This window comes from Zosterops lateralis (assembly GCF_965231275.1).
Source record: "Zosterops lateralis genome assembly, chromosome: 1".
Taxonomy (NCBI): domain Eukaryota; kingdom Metazoa; phylum Chordata; class Aves; order Passeriformes; family Zosteropidae; genus Zosterops; species Zosterops lateralis.
In genome coordinates, this window is record NC_139762.1 from 41,524,258 (window position 1) to 41,544,171 (window position 19,914).

General features: G+C 38.4%; 1 protein-coding gene across 2 annotated transcripts in view; it reads left to right on the forward strand.

The window, feature by feature from the left end:
* LOC310916695 (uncharacterized protein) overlaps positions 1-19,914 on the forward strand; it is a 260,046-nt gene that overhangs the window by 94,338 nt on the left and 145,794 nt on the right. For both annotated transcript variants that reach the window (XM_083874422.1, XM_083874423.1), the window contains exon 3: positions 11,578-11,646. In XM_083874422.1, the coding sequence (XP_083730548.1) occupies positions 11,578-11,646 (69 nt within the window). The remainder of the gene's footprint in view (positions 1-11,577; positions 11,647-19,914) is intronic.

The window sequence follows — 19,914 nt, forward strand, 5'->3', positions numbered from 1 at the left end:
AATTTTCTTAATTTGACAAGGTTACTGTGCAGTGAACAAATTGACAAAGGACAAGCTCGCAATCTGAAGTTTGCCTCTTATTATTGCCTGTGTTTTCATTGGAGTGTCTCTCCATATATATTTATCAACCAGCTGCAAAGAATTATTATTTTAAATATTTGACCCCTCTAGTAAAATACAGTCCAATTTCACTTACTTTCAATGCTAAATAAAGGAAGATTTTCTGTGATATTTCTAGAAAGAAATTTAAAGAGAATGTTATTAGGAAATTTCTGGAAATATGGGTGTTGTTTATTCTTTCTGAAGTCTAGAAATAAGTGTTATTCACATGCATTTTTAAATGCTAAGACTGCCTGTGAATAGAGCAGGAAAAAATCTGTCCCTTTGTGCTGACAGTCCTCCTAATCTTTTATGATTTTCATGCTGAACTCCTCTCCAGGCTTCAAAAAAAGCATTAGCCTGAAAGTAGACAGTGATGTTACATTTTCTTTTATTTTATAGTTTAATCATAAGGAAACATTAGAAAAAAAAATCTTGCAGCAAATTCATGCATTGCCATGTTACCAGGAAAGATGAATGGCTACTCTGCATTTAGCAATTAGTGTGATAGATTTAAGGGCTCTTAGAAGAATTTATTGCTCTGGTGTGCCTCGATCACAGAGCAGGGAGAGGCATTTGAAGAAACTGGGATGATAAATTTTTGCAGTTATTGCTGCTCTAGCTACTATGTCGCATCTCTCCTCTTGCAGTGGCAGCCAGATTTGAGTGCCTGTCTCACCTTCTGTGACGTTGGGGTTTAGATTGCACAGTGGGCCTGAGGGAGAAAGAATGCTCACTGTACACACGGGGTGAGCACAGGGGTTTGGAACAGGGAGAGCCTGAAAGCTGCTGCTGGTAGAAGAGGAAGGTAGGTGGAGACAATAGGTGTAGGATTTCACAGCATTTACATAGACAGGCATCCTGTTTGCAAAGGAATATCACCTGGATGATTACAGCCCTTACAAAAACCATATTCAACACATTGCTTGGGCAGTAAGAGTGGTGGCGTGAATACTGTCCAGAACAGTCAGCTAAGCAGTTTTCTTCTAGAAATGTCTACAGCAAAATGTGATCACTTTATGTGCCCAGGAGCTCAGTAAGTTTACTGTGGTGGTTGACAGCTGGCAAACCTTGTACCACATCCCAGTCACAGCAGCTGTCACCCATGCCAGTGACATTGTGCTTGCAATGGCTACAGTCAAACTGCAGTACAATGTCACCCCTTCCATTTGTCAGCTTTTCTCAGCTGATGATTAGGCAATAGCAGTGCCAATCTGGTCAAGAGATCTCTTTTTTTAATTTGTTGACTTTTAGGGTCTTTTGTACAAAGAAATTTTTCCTTCTGTCATTGGGTTAAAAAAACCCCAGCAAATAATTGAATTTATTCCTCCCACAAGCAGCCGCCAGGTGTTTATGCTACCAAACTCATTGCAACCTCATTGCCTGATAGAAAGCTTGCTCAAAATCTTATCATTACAAGGCTATTCACCTGGTTTTACAATCCTTAAATATCGTTCATATTCACTGATCCAAACTCACCATTTTTTTCTGACCTTGTCTTTCCTGCAGCAGCCACTTATTCAAAAGTCAAGGCAGATTGCTTCAGTGCCTTCCAACCAATAAATGGACTGATCTGAAAAGAGTGGGGCTTCTTCATCTTCCCACTTTAGCACTGTTTGCTATGAAACAGAGCAGAAATTTCATTGTCTCCCTACTTGAAAAGCATCCAATTTTCTACATAACAAACAGTTGCATATTTGTGTTGTGATGTTCCAAGGTATCAGGTACTCTCTTTACAGGCCAAGGACCCACTAGATTATTCCTAAATCTGCTAAGAAATTGCACCTTAATTTACTTTATATCAGCATTTTTCCTGGACACAACACCTAACTAAAACTGATGCTTGTTTTCCTTTTTTGTGACTTATCTTGGGAGGGAATACTTTGCCAGACACCAATATTTTCCATCACTCACTGTTTTCTGTGTTTAAAGAGTATGTGTCTGTAAAAGGTATGAAAGCTGGATTTTTGAGGTTGAAATGGGAAGAAACATAAAACAACTCCTACATATTCAATACCTCCTTATTTTGAAGTTGTAAATGTGACTTTCTCTTTCTGCTCTTAGGAAATATTATCAAAATTAGGTTGTAAAAAATTCGACTAAGCTTTTTGCATCCAAGTCTTAATAATTTAGCAGGAACTGCCGGCATTTTTCCTGAATGTCTAATTGCCTTTTGAATACTTTAAAAATTTGATTCTTCTGAGAACGACTCCTTTACCTAGAAAATAACCATTTGTTGTTCACTTTTATCTCTCACCATTAAAGAGATCATTATAGTACCTCCTCCACCTTTCTATGATTGAATTGTTTGCAAATAAAGATTTTTATTTTTGTACTTTACTGAACCTTCATGATTCATGCCCTTGCCTCCCAGTACTGAAAAACATGTAAAATATTCTGATTATTACATCTACTCTATGCCATATTTTACTTTAATTTCCGCACTGTTGTCTTTTGCATTGTCTTATCAAGGCTATTCTCTGTTCTGGCTTTATTATAATCTTCAATGTAAGCATAAATCTGAATTCTTATTTTCCTTGGTGAACATTAATAAAAAAAGGAAAGGTCTCCCCACACCTTTATGAGAGCATCCATTGTCTTTATATTTGCATTTATTCTTCTAATGTTTTTTGATACTCTCTGAAGTGCAGGTCTGATGGTTTCCTACTCAGTATCAGTTTTCAGTGTGGTCACTTTGTTATCTTTTAATACCTCAGACCCAATATTACTCAAAGATTCTGGGTCACTTTTCATATTTCTTGTCTGCTGTTATAATGGAACAGATAATCTTTCTCAGAATAGCTGCTCAAAGAGAGCAGCTCTCATTACAATTAATTTATTTTACGTTCTTGGTGTTATTCCTTTATCTGAAATCAACATAGGCTTCTTAATTCCATTTTTGCAGGCCTGTGCAAGCTTCTGAAGAAAGCCAGGTCTTTTGTCCCACAAAACTAATCCCATTTTGCTCTCTGCCATAGCCAAGACTGTCTGTGTCATAGAACCATAGAACCATAGAATATCTTGAGTTGGAAGGGGCCCACAATGATCAACAAGTCCAACTCCTGGCTCTGCACAGGACCATCCCCAAGAGTCCCACCATGTGTCTGAGAGCATTGTCCAAACTCTTCTTGAACTCTGTCTGGCTTGGTGCTGTGACCATTTCCCCTACATCTCCTCATACCCCAGCATTTCATTTACTTACAAAAATGGTGAGAGTCTAAAGGATATAAATGATGTTCCAAGTTCTTCTGATAACACAATTTATACTCCTTGAGGATTTATTCAATAGGAGTGGGTGTCTTGGTGACATCCATACTGTGGTGTTCATTGTTTAAGTTACCGATTCAGTTACTGTGGTTCATTTTCTAAATTACTGATTGCTGATAATTGAATATTGCTCATCATAATGCTACACTTAGGTCTTAACTCACAGTCTTTTTTTTCCACAGAAGCAGCTGCTTTAGAAAGCTACTTTGTGACTAAATTTTCTCTCATATGGCTGTGTTGTGCTCCCCTACCTTCTTTATAGTTCTTGGGAGAATTCTTGACCTCAAAGCATTGCATGTCTCCATATTTTTTTTCCCCAGCTAATTTCTCCTCCTTATCTAATTGTATGTTTCTATGTCTTGTGGCTTTCTTACAATTTCTTAATTTTCCATTTTATGGGGTAAGAATGCCAACTTTATGTCAATTCCATCTGGAAGGCTTGAAGGTTGTTCCTCGATCTCTTTGCAGCTTATCTTCAAACTCTCTGGCTTTGGAAGAAAGTGCTGACTGCACAGCAAATCATGGTGTCTACAGCATCTCCACAGAGAATTCCTTTCACCATATAAAATTCCCAAGAAATATGTTATTGCTTCTCACCAACAGTAATAGTCATTCAGCTTGTTTGTGATTTCAAGGGTGCCATGCTTCACTTGATCAATAAAATCGGAATGGAGAAGGAATAAGTGGTTACAGTATTGTTAGCTCAAGCTTGACCAGTCAGTTCTGCTGAGGAAGATGTGGTTTGAGATGGATAGCACAATTTCTAATTTCAGATATAAAATGTGGACTTCATCATCATTGAAATACATAGTTTGAAACTTAAAAGATATTAATTATTATTTTCAGCAATCAAGTAGGATATGGGAGGTCATATAGGGAAGGTCTGGGTTTTCTTTAGCACAAAGCTCCTGGTTATTAAGTGTAACGAGAGTTTATGGAGAGAGGATATTTTTATTTCTGACTTTGTCTAGAAGTTTTCTTCTTTTCCTTCTTTAATGTCTTTATTAAATAAGTAAACAGGACTGGACAAAGAGAAAAAAGAGAGGGAATCACAGTGTCATAACAACCCCTGCATCATGGTTCAGAGCCCATGTCAAATTGTTAGGTGTCAAAAATTCATGGATGGGGGTAAGTGATAGACGTATACTACTTTTGGCAATTTCATCTCAAAAATTGTGAGTCACTATGTTGATGGTCAAGACTAGACAGTGGTTACGAAATGTGAGTACTTTGAGTGAGTGCCTGAGTTCCTATAAAAGCATCTATTGAATGCATTTGCTTCATCAAAGCCCAAACCCACAGGTTCAGAGAGATGTACTCCTATGGTTGACAGCTCAGTCAATATCTCTCCTGCTCTGTCTCTTCCTGTCATAACATTGATTTCTGTAAGCTAGAGGAAGTAATCTCTAATGACATTGTGTAACAGCGTTAAGGAAAGATTGTTTTCCCACTACGCACTTTTTCATACACAACTTATAAATGTATTTCATTACTTACAAACTTTACCTCTTGTAACCCTGTTACATTTTATGTCCTGCCACTCTATCCAGATCGGCTGCTTTCTTAATGTTTTCTTCATGCTTTCTTCCTGATTTTACACTTTTATGGAGCAACATACTTGGTGATTCCCCTGCATTATCTCATCATTGCAAAACAATGATGTCACTCTGACATATGCTGTTCTCTCAGCTGCCAAGCAAGCTGAAGGATGTGTCATGCACCCTTTGTGTGGAGGAGAAGACCATACTGTCATGTCATTCACCATCTTTCCACTGCTGCCAACACCACTGCGCTTCAGTTGGTGTCCTATCCCCATGGTCAGCAATGTTCACTGTTGAGTGGTAAAAACGGCTGCATAGCTGTAATGAAATTACATTTATTAATCTGATTATCTAACCTTTTCTGTCTTCCTTTGTTCTAACAAAATACCAAACCCCCTCCCCCCCATCCCCCAAAACCAACCAAACAAAAAAACCCCCATCACTCTGCAATTTTGTAGAGCCAGCATCACTAGAAAGCAGGCAGTTTTCCAGGAAGTTTTGGAGAATTTTTAACTTGTATGATTTGAAGAAGCCATGGATATTTAAAGTACTTGGAATTTGTTTAGTCTTATGTCCAGAGTGCTAGCTGTGAATTTCCAGCATAGTATTGGTATTGTTGAAAAAATGAGATGAGGTTTTGAAGGGAGCAAGGAATTTGAGTATATTTATTGCACAGAACTGAAAATGGCTTCATGGGTGAGCAGCACATTTGTAATGAACAGGCTTTACTGGGGTTTGTCTCCCCATGGAGCCAGATGTGATACCAGATTGGAAACACAGAGACACCCTTTCCACTGAGCTGACTTCTCTGATCCCTTGAGATGATGTTTGTAAGGAAGAAGCTGTAAAGGATTTAGTATTATCCAGTGTGTGAGGTCTTACCTCACACAGAGAATCAGCATGGCTTAAGGGTGTCTGGAGCCAGACCAGAGGCAGGTATGGATTGATATGTAGGCATGAAGTCTGTGTTGTTTCATGAGATATCACTGGTTCAAATTTCCGACTGTAATTCCTCTAAGCACCATTTTTGATCAGATAGTATCAGACAAGTTGTCACCATTTCTATTTACTTTGTACATAGAAATTAATAACTCGTTATTTTCTGTACTGCATTGTTGTGGGACAAGCTCAATAAGTAAAAAGAAATAAAAACTCAATACTTCAAAAACCAGCTCCCACTGCTCCAGTCTGCTGTGGTTAATGTCAAAAGGACTTTGCCCATTATTCGTTCCTGGAGAGTCATAAAGGATATTATAGCCCTTTATAGTATGAGAAGTTAAAACTTTATTTTTCACTCGTGTTTTCTTCAAAAATTCCTGCTGTGAATAAAAAAAAACTAAACAAGTAAACCCAAAGGCCTGTGTCTCACAAGACGCATCCCTTGAATGTTTCTTTTTAACATAACATTGCTGGTTCCTCTTTGCAAAAGTCACAGATATACAAAACTGCATTAAAAAAAAAAGAAAGCAAACATCAGAGAAAGAACTTCAGTGCCCTAAGATCTTACAGAGTTGTCAGCTGTCTCTATTACTTTGTTCAGGAAGTGATTTTTTTTTTTTTTAATTTAAGAGAAAATAGGGAAATTTCATAGCAAATACTAGAAAAAACAAGAAATCTAGATATTGGACAGTGAATAATATATCCTCAATTTCATATCCACCTATACATAAACAACTGGACTCTGTATTCTTTAAAGAAGCAGCATCTCTTGTAAATCTGATGAACTAGAGACCAGCTGAATGCCAGCAAGGTTTTAGGCCAGAAAACCAAAGAGCCCAGGAACTGGTGGTATATCAGTGTAACTATAATTGTATTCTCAGAGTACTACAGGTGTAAGTCTAAGATTTTCTTTGAACAAAAATGGTTGTGATATGACTAAATATTTAGTATATGTTCCATTTGTTTTCATATTTTATTTTCTCTATTTATAAAGAAAATTCTTTTTTCCCCTTCTTGCCCAGCCAAAAAATTCTAAGTCCTGCAAGTTGACACAATATTTTATGTCTTCACCAATGAGGTGCAGTTTAAGGATTAACACAGGTTATAGGAGTTCACAAGGCAGTTCACAAGTACCCCGATTGCCTAACAAGTTTGCTACCATTATAACCCTTTGAAACACAGAAGAGGACAAATTGCTTAGGTCCCTTGGTAGTGAGGAGAACAGGGACTATGGGTAGATTTATTTTCACCTAACATTAGTCATTCCCAGTTAGATGTCTCAATTAAACTGCCTGCTTAGCCTTTCTCTCCAGTGAGTGGATGAAAAGAGACAGGTACTTCCAGACAGTAAATCATCCCATCTCATGATACTTTTCCAGACTAATGGGATGAATTGCCATGCCCAACATAAGACTTTATAAGTTTATTTGGGTGTAGAGCAAGTTATGAACTTTGCCTTTGTTTTCAGAATATATACTCCTTTTTTTTTTTTTTAGAAATATTGTGAGAGTAATGACACTTGTAATTCTGGGCTTTGCTTTTCTTTCATTAATTTGAAGTGTGGCCTTGTCTGGAAGCTTACCTTGAGGACTGAGGAATTATTTAGGGACTGTATATGTTCTTGGCTTGTATTGCGTACAGTCATTGGTAGCCTTATCCCAAGAATGAAATAGTAACACATATTTCCATGAACTCTCCTGTTGAGCCATGCTCCATTGTATTGATTTCTATGTATCTTCTAAAAGGTTTTTTTTTTCCTGGCTTCTTGCTATGTTATCTACTCTGTTCAGTAGTAGGAATCTTCTGAGAAAACAGTTTTCCTGTGAGCTGCATATAAAAAGAGCATCTTTGCACATATACTGCATCATTTGCTCTTCTTTTATCTGTGCCACTTTACTGCTATGAGAAGTACTTTTTTTCCTTGCTCTCACTGGGATTTGGAGGCAGTCTGATGCTTCATCAGCATTCCTCACATTCAGGCTCAGGTCAGGCTATGTGCTTGAAGCATTGCACCTGAATCTACATCAGATTTTCTCCTCTCACACTGACAGCTGCCTGGGCAGCAGTGTGCAGACCACCAACTTTCTTGTCCATTTTTTCCACAACTTCTGTTTCAGATACAAAGCTCACACATCCAGTTTCCAGTTTTATTGCCTTTGGAAGTACAGTCTATTGTGTTTCTTAAACCTTTCTAAAACTTTCAGCAGAAAGACCTTTGTGGTCTTTTAAAACAACTGGTGGTCACCTGCAGCTCAGTGAGTTTGACCTCTCTTCACAGGTGGGGAGAATGAGGGAAGGGGCCAGGACATAAGGAACAGCTTGGACGAGCAGGTAATTAGGGCAGTCAGTTTTAATTAGTTTTTAATAGTTGGGGAGGAGTTTTTGCATCTGCATATGGCTAAGACACAGCTTAGGGAGCAGAAATGAGCTGGGGAAAGCAGAATGGATATAAAGTTAGTTAAGAGAGGGGCTTGCCAGAGGCTCTGGAGGTGTTGATGGCTGTTTGTTTTAGGTGGTTTCTGTAATGCTGTTAGGGAGCCCTGCAAGACCAGGGAGGAAGTTTATATCCAGGGTTTGTGCTAAAGTGCTAATTGTGCCAGAGGGAGTATTCAACGTTCCGTGTTTGTGCTCCTCAAAAGGAGGAGTGATGTGGGAAATTATTTTAAACACAGAAAGGGATGTGGCTTAAAGGGCTGAAGGTAACCTATGTTCTCCCTGGTAAAGTAGCTTGTGAAAATGCAATACCTTGAGATCTTTGAGGTGAAAGCTGTATGCAAAAGCTACTCATCCAGCAGAGAATGTGGTCTGGCTTATGACTTTTGGTGCTAGGCGTGAAGTGTCATATTCCTAGAGGTAGGTGGTTGTCTAATTTCTACTGGTTGCAGCAAAATAGAGGGGAGGGTGTGTGCATTTGGAGTTTGCTTGTGCATAACTTTTTAACTCTCTTGCTTGAAATATTTTAAATATTGAGATGGGCAGGACTTGTGGCCTGGCCTTCAGTTTTTTTCCTGTTGTCCTTTAGAACCTGGACAAAAACTTGGATGAAAGTGTTTTCTAGATATTTCAGGATCTATGCTGAATGGTCTGATAGAGAGGCTTCTAGGTGTGAGCAGTGCAAGTCTTTCCTCTATAACCCAGTAGTCTGGTTGTCTTGGAACATGCAAGTGAGCTTGCTTCTTGGTCTGTGAATGGAGAAGGAAAAATAAAAGCCTGGAAGGAGAGGGAAAATAAAAGTCAATCTTAGATATTTTATACTATTATTTGCAGTTTTTTAAAGTGCCTTCTTAATCATATTGGAAGATGGAAGTTGTCTTATAAATACTTCCAAAGCTCTAGTCTCTTCTTTTTTGTAAAGTTAAAAAAGGTACATCATCCTCTGCCTTTGTCTTGGGAAGTATTTGTTTGCTGGGTGTTTGTCCTGGAAAGGATTTACCTGTTTCTCTGTAATATTGCAGTACTGTTTTTCTGTGGGATATTTATCTTTCAGATGTCCTTGAAACTGAGACAGAAAAGTTCAAAAGAGTGATTGCTGTGTAGGAAATGTACCTACTAAAGGTATTGGAGTAAGTAACGAAACCCAAGACTGGTATTTATGATGGGTATTAAGACTAGTTTAGACAGGAGGAAGGTCCAACTTTATTGGATGATACTAAAGGCAGACATACATTTTTTATATCTATATATATTAATTAAGAAAGGTGTATGGTGCTTGTGAAAAGGCATCTTGCTGGAAAACAGCTTCCAGGTGCTTCTAGAAAAACCTCCAGCTATCTCATTACTCAGCTTGTTATTCAGAGATTGGCCGGTCATTCTTCTGAAGCAGATGGAGATAGTTTTTCACAAAGCTGAGACCAGCATTGTGTGCACTTTGTCTTTTCTGAAGCTTCTATCAAAAGAAAACGTTATTCTGTTACGTGGTGTATCTGTATGTTAAAAATGCCTATCTTTTTATAGTTGTCTAGGAGAAGATAAATACACTATACAGTAATGCTAATAATTAAATTTGTAAAATAACTGCTTTTTGATAGACTAACACAAATACAATTCCAGCAGTGGCTGTTTCTCATTAGTTGGAATGACATGCCAGCTTTAGAATATGTAATGATGTATAAGCCCTGGTGGTTATAATTGGCATAGAAATGTACTATATCCTTGGGTGTTAAAAGCCATAAGCTATTTATTTTCATACTTACAAAGAATGTACTACATTGTGGTATAAATCTCACATGGATTGTCATAATTGCATTTTTTTAGTAATTTATGTCCATATGGTTCAGATATGATTCTGTCCCCCTTATTAGCATCCTGCTGGTGACATAATGTACTGATAAATTAGTATCTTATGTCTAGAAAGCCTGTTTGAATTCAGATCTCATGCAAAAGAAACTTTAACCTACCTGGTCTTCCTGATACAAGTAGCCTTGTTGTCATGAAGATTCTGTAATATATGAGCTTACACAGTATAGTAGTGATATGCTTGTAGGAAACTTGGGTTTTGGCTGTGTTATTCAGGGAGTTTGTTTGGTTGGTTTGTTTGTTTTCTGGGTTTTTGTTTGTTTGTTTGTTTTTATTTGGTTTGTTTGTTTTTGTTTTTTGGTGGTTTTGTTTTGGGTTTGGGTGCTTTTTTTGGTGTGGGGGGAGGTGTTTGGGGGTTTTTTTAGAAATTCATATAGAACCAAATTCATATAAGTAAGGGGTGGATTTGAAGGTCATTGTTACACCAGGCTCTAGACTAAACTGGGAGTTGATGGTGTTGAAGCTGATGGTAAAAAATAATTTTGAAACCAGAGATAATGTGTAATAAAATAATTGATGGAGTTCTATTAGATGCCATATTGCATTGATTCTTCTGCAGTATCAAAGGTAGTTTGATTGTAAAGTCTATGTGTGACACACATGATATGGAAATGTGCTATGGATGTGAAAGTACATGGTATGGTCTTTTTTCTGACGGCTTTGTGAAAAAAAAAATTAGAGAAATGGGTGAAAGAAATGCAGGAATAAATTATAAAGGCTGTTTTTCTTAAATAGAAATTTGGTATATAAATAATCCACTCTGTATTCCAAAAATATTAAAAAATGACACTTAGGTAAGGTGAAGTGATTCTGAAAGAACAATCTTGCTTTATTTTGTTTTGACACCCTCCCTTCAATCCTTTCAACCCATGAGAAATACCATGTGTCACTGATCTCCACTTGAACAGTGAGCCATTGTCCACAACTCTGAGTGTGACCTTGTTGCCAATTCTTTATCTGCTGGTTGGTGTGGCTGTCAAATCCATGTCTCTCTAAGTTAGAGACAAGGGTCTGGTGTGGGACAGTGTCTAAGGCTTTTCACAAGTCCAGAGAGAATGTCAGTTGCTTTTCCTTTGCAGCATGTTTGCTTAATCTGAGTAAATTATTTGTCTGATGGGTAGTGCTTTGTAGCCTCTGTTTATGTTGGGGTTTAGCATTTAAATATGCAGTCAAGGGGACAAACTGCAAATTGAAGTGCATATTGAGGTCCTGAGGTTCAAGGCTGAACAGAGCATTGGCTGCAGATTCGGCAAGCTTCCATCTATGTGATTTTAGTGCTACTGTCTTGTATTTGTGGTTTCTGGAGGCTCTTGTTTAGGGTTTTGGATTTGGTTTTTTTACTATACATATTTACATGGTTGAGATTGGCAAAGTTGCCCATGCGTATGAGAGACATGTTGCTGAATATTTGACTTGTCCTTCTTTTATTTTGCAGAGACCTACAGCCAACAAGACTTCTGGTGCTCCTTCCTACAGCAGATGGTCCAGTTCACAGCCTCATCAGGTAATATGCCCTTGTCAAAAAGGATATGAAGCTCAGGTTGACACATGCTTCCTTTTAAAATGAATCTGTGAGGGAATCCAAGAGTGTTACTGACCTGCACTAGCCCAGCTAGGTCATGCTAGTCTCTGGGGTTGTTGCAGGATATCCTGTGGCAAACTCTTGGATGCAGTTGCTATTCATGGAGAAGCTTGTACAGCTGTTCTGCCTCTAATGCAGTAGTGCCTCTGGTTTGTCAGGGATGGATATTGTGGCTGGATCCTTTGCATCTTGTCACTTAGGCTACAAATGTCTGTGTTTGATGCTCTTTGGCAATGCATGAAGTCATGGTCTCCTATACTAGCCTTCCCCTCCACTGCTCAAGGGTTGTTTTTTTTTTTTTTTTTTTTTTTTTGAAACGTTATAATGGTTGAAACTTCCAGGAAAACTTGTTAATTGAAACTGAAGCCAGAAACTCCTAAGTGATAGCCAGGAAACAATGTTATAGTTAATTATTCTTTATAGGAATTTGAATGGTATTCAGGGTTTCTGTTACTTTGTGAAAATCAAAAGACTCTTGACTATAGACAAGGACATGGCTTGCTTTTGTTATTAAAAAAAATGTATTTCAACCAAAGCAACGTTGTCTTTAAAAACTCTTCAGGTATCTTTTCAGTAATGATTGTGTTGACATTGCTTTCTTCCAGGCTCTACTTTTGTTTTTTCCTAACTCTTTTGACATATGATTTAGGGGAAAAAAAAAAAAAAAACCAAACAAACAAAAAAAAAAAAAACCAAAAAAACAAACAAACAAACAAACAAACAAACAAAAAAAAAAAAAAAAAAAAAAAAAAAAACACAAAAAAAAAACCACACCAAAACAAACAAAAAAATTAAAATAAATAAAAACCCAAACCACCAAAATCCCAGCAACCCACAAAATCCAAAACCACCACTCCCCCTTGACACTATGAAAAATTTAAATTATCATGGTGAACAAACCTGTGATCTGACATGCTGGATTTTCCTTTTGAAGGACTTTTGTACACTAAGAGAGGAAACTTCCACCAAGTTGTGATTTGGCCTCAGGAACTAAAGGAAAAGAAACCATGAATTTAATTTGTATTCAGATTAGGATGGGAAAAATGTGCCTAAGTGCTTCATGGGCTGTTAGCTACCTTTTTCACTATCCTCCCAGTGTTAATAGTTCTGTTTTCACAAAGTATTGTGAGAGTTTTGTGCCTTTTCCACATATAAAAATATGGATTTTTGTTTGCAGAGTTTTCAATTTTTTCTGTCTTTTGCTTTTTTGACACTGAATTTTTACTGTTGAGGGTAAAAGTGAAGAATGTGTAGACAAAAGGCTAACTCTCTTTAGTGGTTATTGCCTAGGGCATTAGACAGTGGGCAAAAACAAGTTCATGGAGTATAACTAATATGTACAAGCACTGTTCTCCTCTTTCTATGTGTGTCTGCAGTTGTCTGTTAATGGGCGGTGGACTCCTAAGTCAGGAGAAGATCATCCTAACAAATCACATGAAATGCACCTTATGCTCTACACACTTGATTTCCTTTTTGAGAAGGGAGGGAAACATAAGTGAATAATAATGTTTGTTTGTAGTGTTACAACCCTGTCAAACCACTAGCAGAGTTGAGGGATTAACTACCAGGAATGTTGTTTGAAAGTATGTCTAGACTATCCAACATCTGCAGGAAAAAAAAGTTGTTCTAATGTATTAAATCATGCCCATGGTAATTTCCCTCCACGTATATTGTACCCCTTGCATTTGACTCTTGTTTTCCTTTGTCATTTCCACTCTAATATTTTCTTTTTCTTCCTTGTTTATTGTCATCTTTTGTCTTCTGTGGTTTGGTTTTAATAAGCTTATAAACCTGCCTCATGGATATTATAAATGCCAGTACCAACTGTGAGGATGTATAGGCTTGCTGTGGTTCCGTTTGGGAGACTGGAATACTGCTGTGCGCTCTCATGAGCTGAGTGGCAAAATATTTGTATTGGATAAGAGATTTGTATTCAGCCTTGCAACTTGCCAGCATCTATATATAGTTTAAATAAACTTTTTTTTTTTTTTAAGATGGCTTTCCAGGAAAGAAAAAGATTAAAGTTCAAAATGCATAGTCTGCATTTTCTTTAGTCTCATGCAGTGAACCCAGCAAAGGCTTTTCCATATACATCTTATAAGAATTCACACACAAACCTAATAGAACTACATAGCTGAGACCTTTGATGCATCTAAGAAATGTTAAAAGTTAAATTGATTTCTTCCTTCTTTCCCTCTAAGTTTTTATTTTTTCATTTCCTCTATCTATGTGAAGTTGGAAGGTCCATTACGTGAGAGATTTAAAAGGGTGAGGTCAATGAGTCACAGAAAATAACACATTTTCTCTGACTTGTTTTGCTTTGTGTAACCCAGACATGCTTGTATTTTGTATTGGATAAACTGAAGCATGTTTATCTATCTCAAATATGCTATCTGGGGAAGGCTTTTAATAAGTTTCTATCAACTCATCGCTCTCATGAACACATGGAATTTGTATGCTCAGGTTTTTTTTTAATATGAAGCTCTTCAGAGAATAGTGTTTTTAGGGTTTCTTTTTTTATTTTTCCACTGTCCCTTGAGCCTGGGAAAGTGTCTTGTTGCAGGGGAGGCATCTTTGAAACTTGATTTAGAGGTTCCTTCTGACTGCCCTGGGAAAGAGGCATTAGTACCTGGTTCAAGCCAGGTTTCTTCAAGCATTCCTCTTTCTCGATGTAAGAAAAAGAAGCCAGTAGTCTAAAAGGTTGATTTTTTTTTTTAACTTAAGGAATTAATCTATTGAATTGGCTTGAAGGATGGAATCAAGGAGGAGATGCAGATGCTAATGAGTCAAAACTACCTACACTGCGTCCTTACCTAGTGGCATTTCTTGATGTGTGAAGACGCCTGCAGCAATTTTGTGAGAAACTGCACTTAGTCCTTCTGTGGTACTCTGAAGGCTGCTTCCTGAAGTGCAAGTGGCTCTTACCACTGATGAAAATGAATGAGGAAGTGGCACTTTATCAGGGATGCAGGGATGGTGATATAGCTATTTCTAACATGATGCTGCTTTTGCTGGGTAGGATGACAGCCAAGGCAGAGCTTCTTATAGTGATGGCAGATCTTTGTGTGGGACAGTCTGACATTAGGAATCACAGGTACACAGGCAGGTGGGGACACAAGGCACTCAGCTTTGCAGCTCGGTTGTCCCTGAAAGCAGTTTTAACATTAACAATTTGCTCATTACTGATAATGACTTGAGAATTGTGTGCTAGTAAAAATGAAGAAAATTAAGAGAAAACCCCTATCTTTTCCTTAGAAAAAAGAGACAAAGCCATATATTTCAGATGCCAGCATAAGGTTGAGGCACTGAAAGAAACTATAGGTAAAGTGTTCTAAAAGGGAGAATAATGGGACAACGATTTCCTAATTTGCTGTGTCCTAACTGTTAGTGAGAGGCAAAATGTCAGTAGCACCTAGTCAGATCTCACAAATAAACCCACCTTGTATGCAGGTAGAAAATAACGATAGGCTGACTTTTCTTGCTCATGAGCACACTAGGGAGCTGGTGAAATCTGACAGTTCATTTGGTCTCCACTGTCAGCTGGCATCTTAGTGGCAATATTCCAGGTCTCTCGCACAAAGATTGTTAGCAAGACTATCTTTAGAAATGCCTAGTTTATATTACCTTCTAGAAATATTCGAATGCCTCTTCAATATTAGGTGCTAAATGAGCCTACAGAATAACTGGCGTGTATTATATGCCATTAAAAATAATATAGAACATTTCAGCATCTTTCTCCTCCTCATATCTATTAGCAAAGCATTAGTTTATGAGCTAATGAAGTAAAAAATGCAGAAAGTGAAACTATGTCCAATGGGCCACGGGACAGGAGGGCTCTCAGCTGTGATTCCATAATGTTCCTCTGTCTGGCTCCACTGCTGCTTTGTTACAGAGTTATTGCTCTGACTTTCTGGTGGAGACAAAACAAGCTCATTGCTTTCTTGCTCATAGTCAGAGCTTTGTCCATTGCTGAACTTGGCATTAGTGCCTTAAGGCCAGAATGTTTCTTTTTTTCAATATCCTGCTCTTTAAACAGAGGGATAAGTGCTATATTTTAGTACAAAGTGGTTAGCAGTTTCTCAGAGGAATTTAGGCAGACAATGGATGTTGATAAACATTCAGTGTAGTGTCTATATTTCAAACAGCCAAAATAGCTTAGCTTTCCATGTGATAGTTTATAAGACAGCTTCTTTGTGACAGAGATGATGGAAATACCAGTCAGGGAGGCAGAAGCAAGGAAAGGTGATATTCCAGTTATACTGTGGCAATGGTTTCATTGAATTTCAGGTCAGGGATTTCAGTATATGTAATTTCTCTCTCTTGCTTTGTCCCTGTTGTGTGTGTCCCTGCTTTACCCTTGCCTTGCTTTTGCCCTTGTACTCTTCCTGTGTATGTGTTGGAGCAGTAACGTGGTGATAAGAAGATAATTAGACAGGTGTCTGTTCAGTAGGCTTTTTCATAGTGCACAAGGTCAAAATGAACCCTGTGATTAATTGTGCAGCATGAGAGTAGAGAATTTGTTTAGTTTAAGGAAGCCAAACTAGGTATGGTTTCTGGTAGCAGTTGGGATTGTTATAGCCTAAGATACCTCCAAGTGGAATTCATGACTACTTGGAACAGGAAGATGGGTAATAGTGAGTTTCCTTGATGGGTTCTGGCAGGCTACCTGAACACAAAGGTAGTTGGTGCAATGGCTCAGAAGATCCATTCCTGCAAAGTGAGTTTTCTTTTAAACTGGTGGAAGATAGCTAGTTCTAAATACTAAATAAAGAGTAATAAATAGTAATGTACTTAGCTGCTTTGAATCTTATTTGTTTCAATGCCTCAAGTCTGACTTGGAAAAAGTCAGTATTGAGAAAGTCAGTGTCTCCTGATGACTCAGTTCTTTGCTTTTCTGCTGAGCACTGCATACTGTGGCAGTAAACTTTAAGTTGTGTGCCTGTCCACTAGAAAACTTCCTGAGAATACCAACAATTTTCCAGATGCCACTGAACAGCTGTCAAGGGGCAACAACATTCCTTTGCTGTTGACGTAGGTTTGAGCTGCACCAGTGTCCTCATCTAAATGACAGTAACTTAGTCCAGCTACTTGGGTTAAACCTTATTTTTAAGGGTCAAATGAGATCTGGCAACTTTCCAAAGGCAAATCAGGCAACCCAAGCCACAGAAACATGCTCCTTCCTCCTGACACTTAGTGTTTACCCAAAAAAAGTAGCAAAATTCAATGGGCTTAATTAGATTTAATGAGGGAAATTTGCCAGTTTTGCAATAAATGGAGTAAAAAATCCATAAATACCTCCTTCCCATTATATATCTTTTCCGAACTAGGCATTTCTCTTTGCCATACGTCATAGTTTGGCAATGTTGCATTTCGATCCTAGTTACATTTGGATAAGCATGTGGAAAAATCAAGTATACAATGATAGAAACTGAATTTTTTGACATGTCGAAGGGACTCACTAAATTTCAACAAGTCTCTGTTAGGTTTACCTGAGATTACTCATTAAATTTGAATTTGAGCTGGAGACAGTGCCTTGCGAGAGCAAATTTAACTAGTTAAACATTTAGAAGCATAATTATTCTTTTTTACATCATGTGTTCAAGTTCACTGAAAGTTTGGAGAATTTGAATATCTGTGATCAGCACTTAGGGTCTGCTGCTCTTATTACATTCACTGTATATGCATGCTATGCACATGAGAGCCTTGTGGGATTCTGTCTATGCTTGATAAAAATTGACCCATATATTGGGTCAGTCTTTATTAGTCGCAGACAAAATATTAACCACTCTCTTTTTTTTCTTGTGTGTCTCACCTCTTATACACTTGTGTTGCCCTGATTTTTCAGTCTTCTGATGTTTTACATTTCTGTAGTGGAGTTTCTCATGCATTGTAACATAAACAAAGAATGATGTTTTGTAAATAATACATTCCTTCTTGTGAGAAGAGCAAATTGATAGACTTCTAGCTTGACTAATGGGTCAGAGAGGTATCAGCCTCGTCCCTCAGTCACTGGTCAAAGTCCAAACCTTATTTAAACCCAAAACAAACTTCTTTCTCATCTCACAACCTGAAGGTGTGAGTGTGATCTTTTTGTGTCAGTCTAGTGACACACTTGTCCATCTTTTCTGCTGCAGTGTGGTAGGTTCGGCTGGAAACATGATATTAAAGGTTCTACTTTCCAAAGTTTGATGCTTCCTCAGTGAAATCTGTGAGCTGCTGCTTCTGGCATGATGCTTTTTGTAGGACAGCATAAGGGAAGATTGAATCTGGCATATGTTTTGTAAAGCTACAGGAATCTTCACTGGCAACCCCAACTTCACCAAGGTCATGGGCAAGGGCAGAGTTAATCTCAGTGACTGCTTTGCAAGTAACAGGAGAGCAGGGAACACTGAGCTGGCTGCTCAGCTAAATGCATCACTACACCAGGATGCGTAAGCTATTTTTATGGTGTGAAGATAACTCAGCCAAATGAGACTCAGGAGCAATTGTATCTGTTGCCAACCAAAGTACAACATAAACTTAGCTTTGAAAAGTTAAGGCTTTTGTAAATGAAATAAGAAGGGAACTAAAAAAGGAAGTTGTTTTGTTGGGTTTTTTTTATGGTCAGTGGTAGAATATGAGTAAATGTAAATGCATGCACTGTTATTCAAAGGTTGCTCATCCAAGTATGCTACCTGTTGTCTGGACATAATCACCAGGCAGCTGATTGAATTGAACATAAAGCTGTTTTGTAAGCCCCAGTAGGGTAAGAGCCTGAGCCTGAAGGGAAGCAATGGCGTTCATAAGATTCAACCCCGTGCTTTCTCTTAACTTCTTGTGGAGAAACACTGTGTCTGACACAACCACTAACACAGCAGGATGAAGACTGATGGTATCTTTAGAAAGAACCCAAACCTAAGCATAGCTTCTAGGAGGATCTGTTCCACGATCTTGCCAGGCACAGAGATGAGGCTGACATGGGTCACAGGGTCCTCCTTTCTATCTTTTTTATACATGGGTGCAATGTTTCCTTTTTTCCAGTCACCTGGGATTTCACTTGACTGCCATGACTTTTCAAATATCATGGAGAGTGGCTTCATAATCGGCCAATTCCCTCAGGACTTTGGGATGCATTTCACTGGACCCCATAGACTTATTTCCATTCAGGTTTCTTAGGTGGTCGTGAACCTGTTCTTTACCTTCAGTAGGAAATGTGGTCCCTAACGTGCTCTCCATCCACTTGAGAGGCATAGGAAGAGAAGTAGCCGTTGAAGACAGATGCAAAAAAGTTGTTTAGTACTTCAGTCTTCTCTTTGTCTGTTATTGCCAGTTGTCCAGCATTGTTTATTGGGGAGAATACACCTTCTTTGACCTTCCTTCTCTATTTAATATCCCTGTAGAAGCCCTTCTTGTTATTCTTTGCATCCCTTGCCATGTTCAGTTCCAGCTTCTCCTTGGCCTTCCTGAACCCATCCCTATACACCAGAATGTCTTCTCTGTATTCCTCTCAGATTACCTGTCCTTGTTTCCACTGTGCATTTCCTTCTTCCCCTTTAGTTTGACCAGCACAGCCATGTGGGTCTCTTGCCTTCCTTGACCAATTTCTTTCTTGTGAGGATTGCTAGCTCTAGGACTCTATGGAATACTTCCTTAAAGGTCTACCAGCTCTGTTCTACTCCTCTGTTCCTGAAGGCAGTCTTCCAGGGGTTCTATTGGAGTCCAGGGTATCCTTCTGGGCACTCTGGAAGGTCACAGACCTTGGTAAAGATGCCTGGAACCCGAGAAAGAGGGTCTGGGGTCTGTGCGGGGAGGTTTGAGACCCTGGCATAGAGCCCAGGAAGACACAGGCTTTGATTTTAGTCCATGAGAAAAAAACTTCCAACACAGAGAGGAATTACAAGTCACAAATGTGTTACAGATAGTGCTGTAGTTTATCACCAGGTGGAAAGTTTTGTAGTTTTGGGTTTTTTGAATGGAGCTGACTGAGGGACAAGATGGAGATTTTAGGGCAGTGCTCTGAGTTCTTCTCCTTCTCCCTTGGCATCCATTTTCTGCAGTGACATGGGCACAAGGTAGTTTGAGGGGATTGGGTCAGAGTAGAGATGACCCTTTTAGTATAGATACTAGGCATTGTTATGAAATGGTAAATAAGTACATAATTATCTGTATAAGAGGTAGCGACCTCCCGTCACAGGGGGAGTCGCATCATGT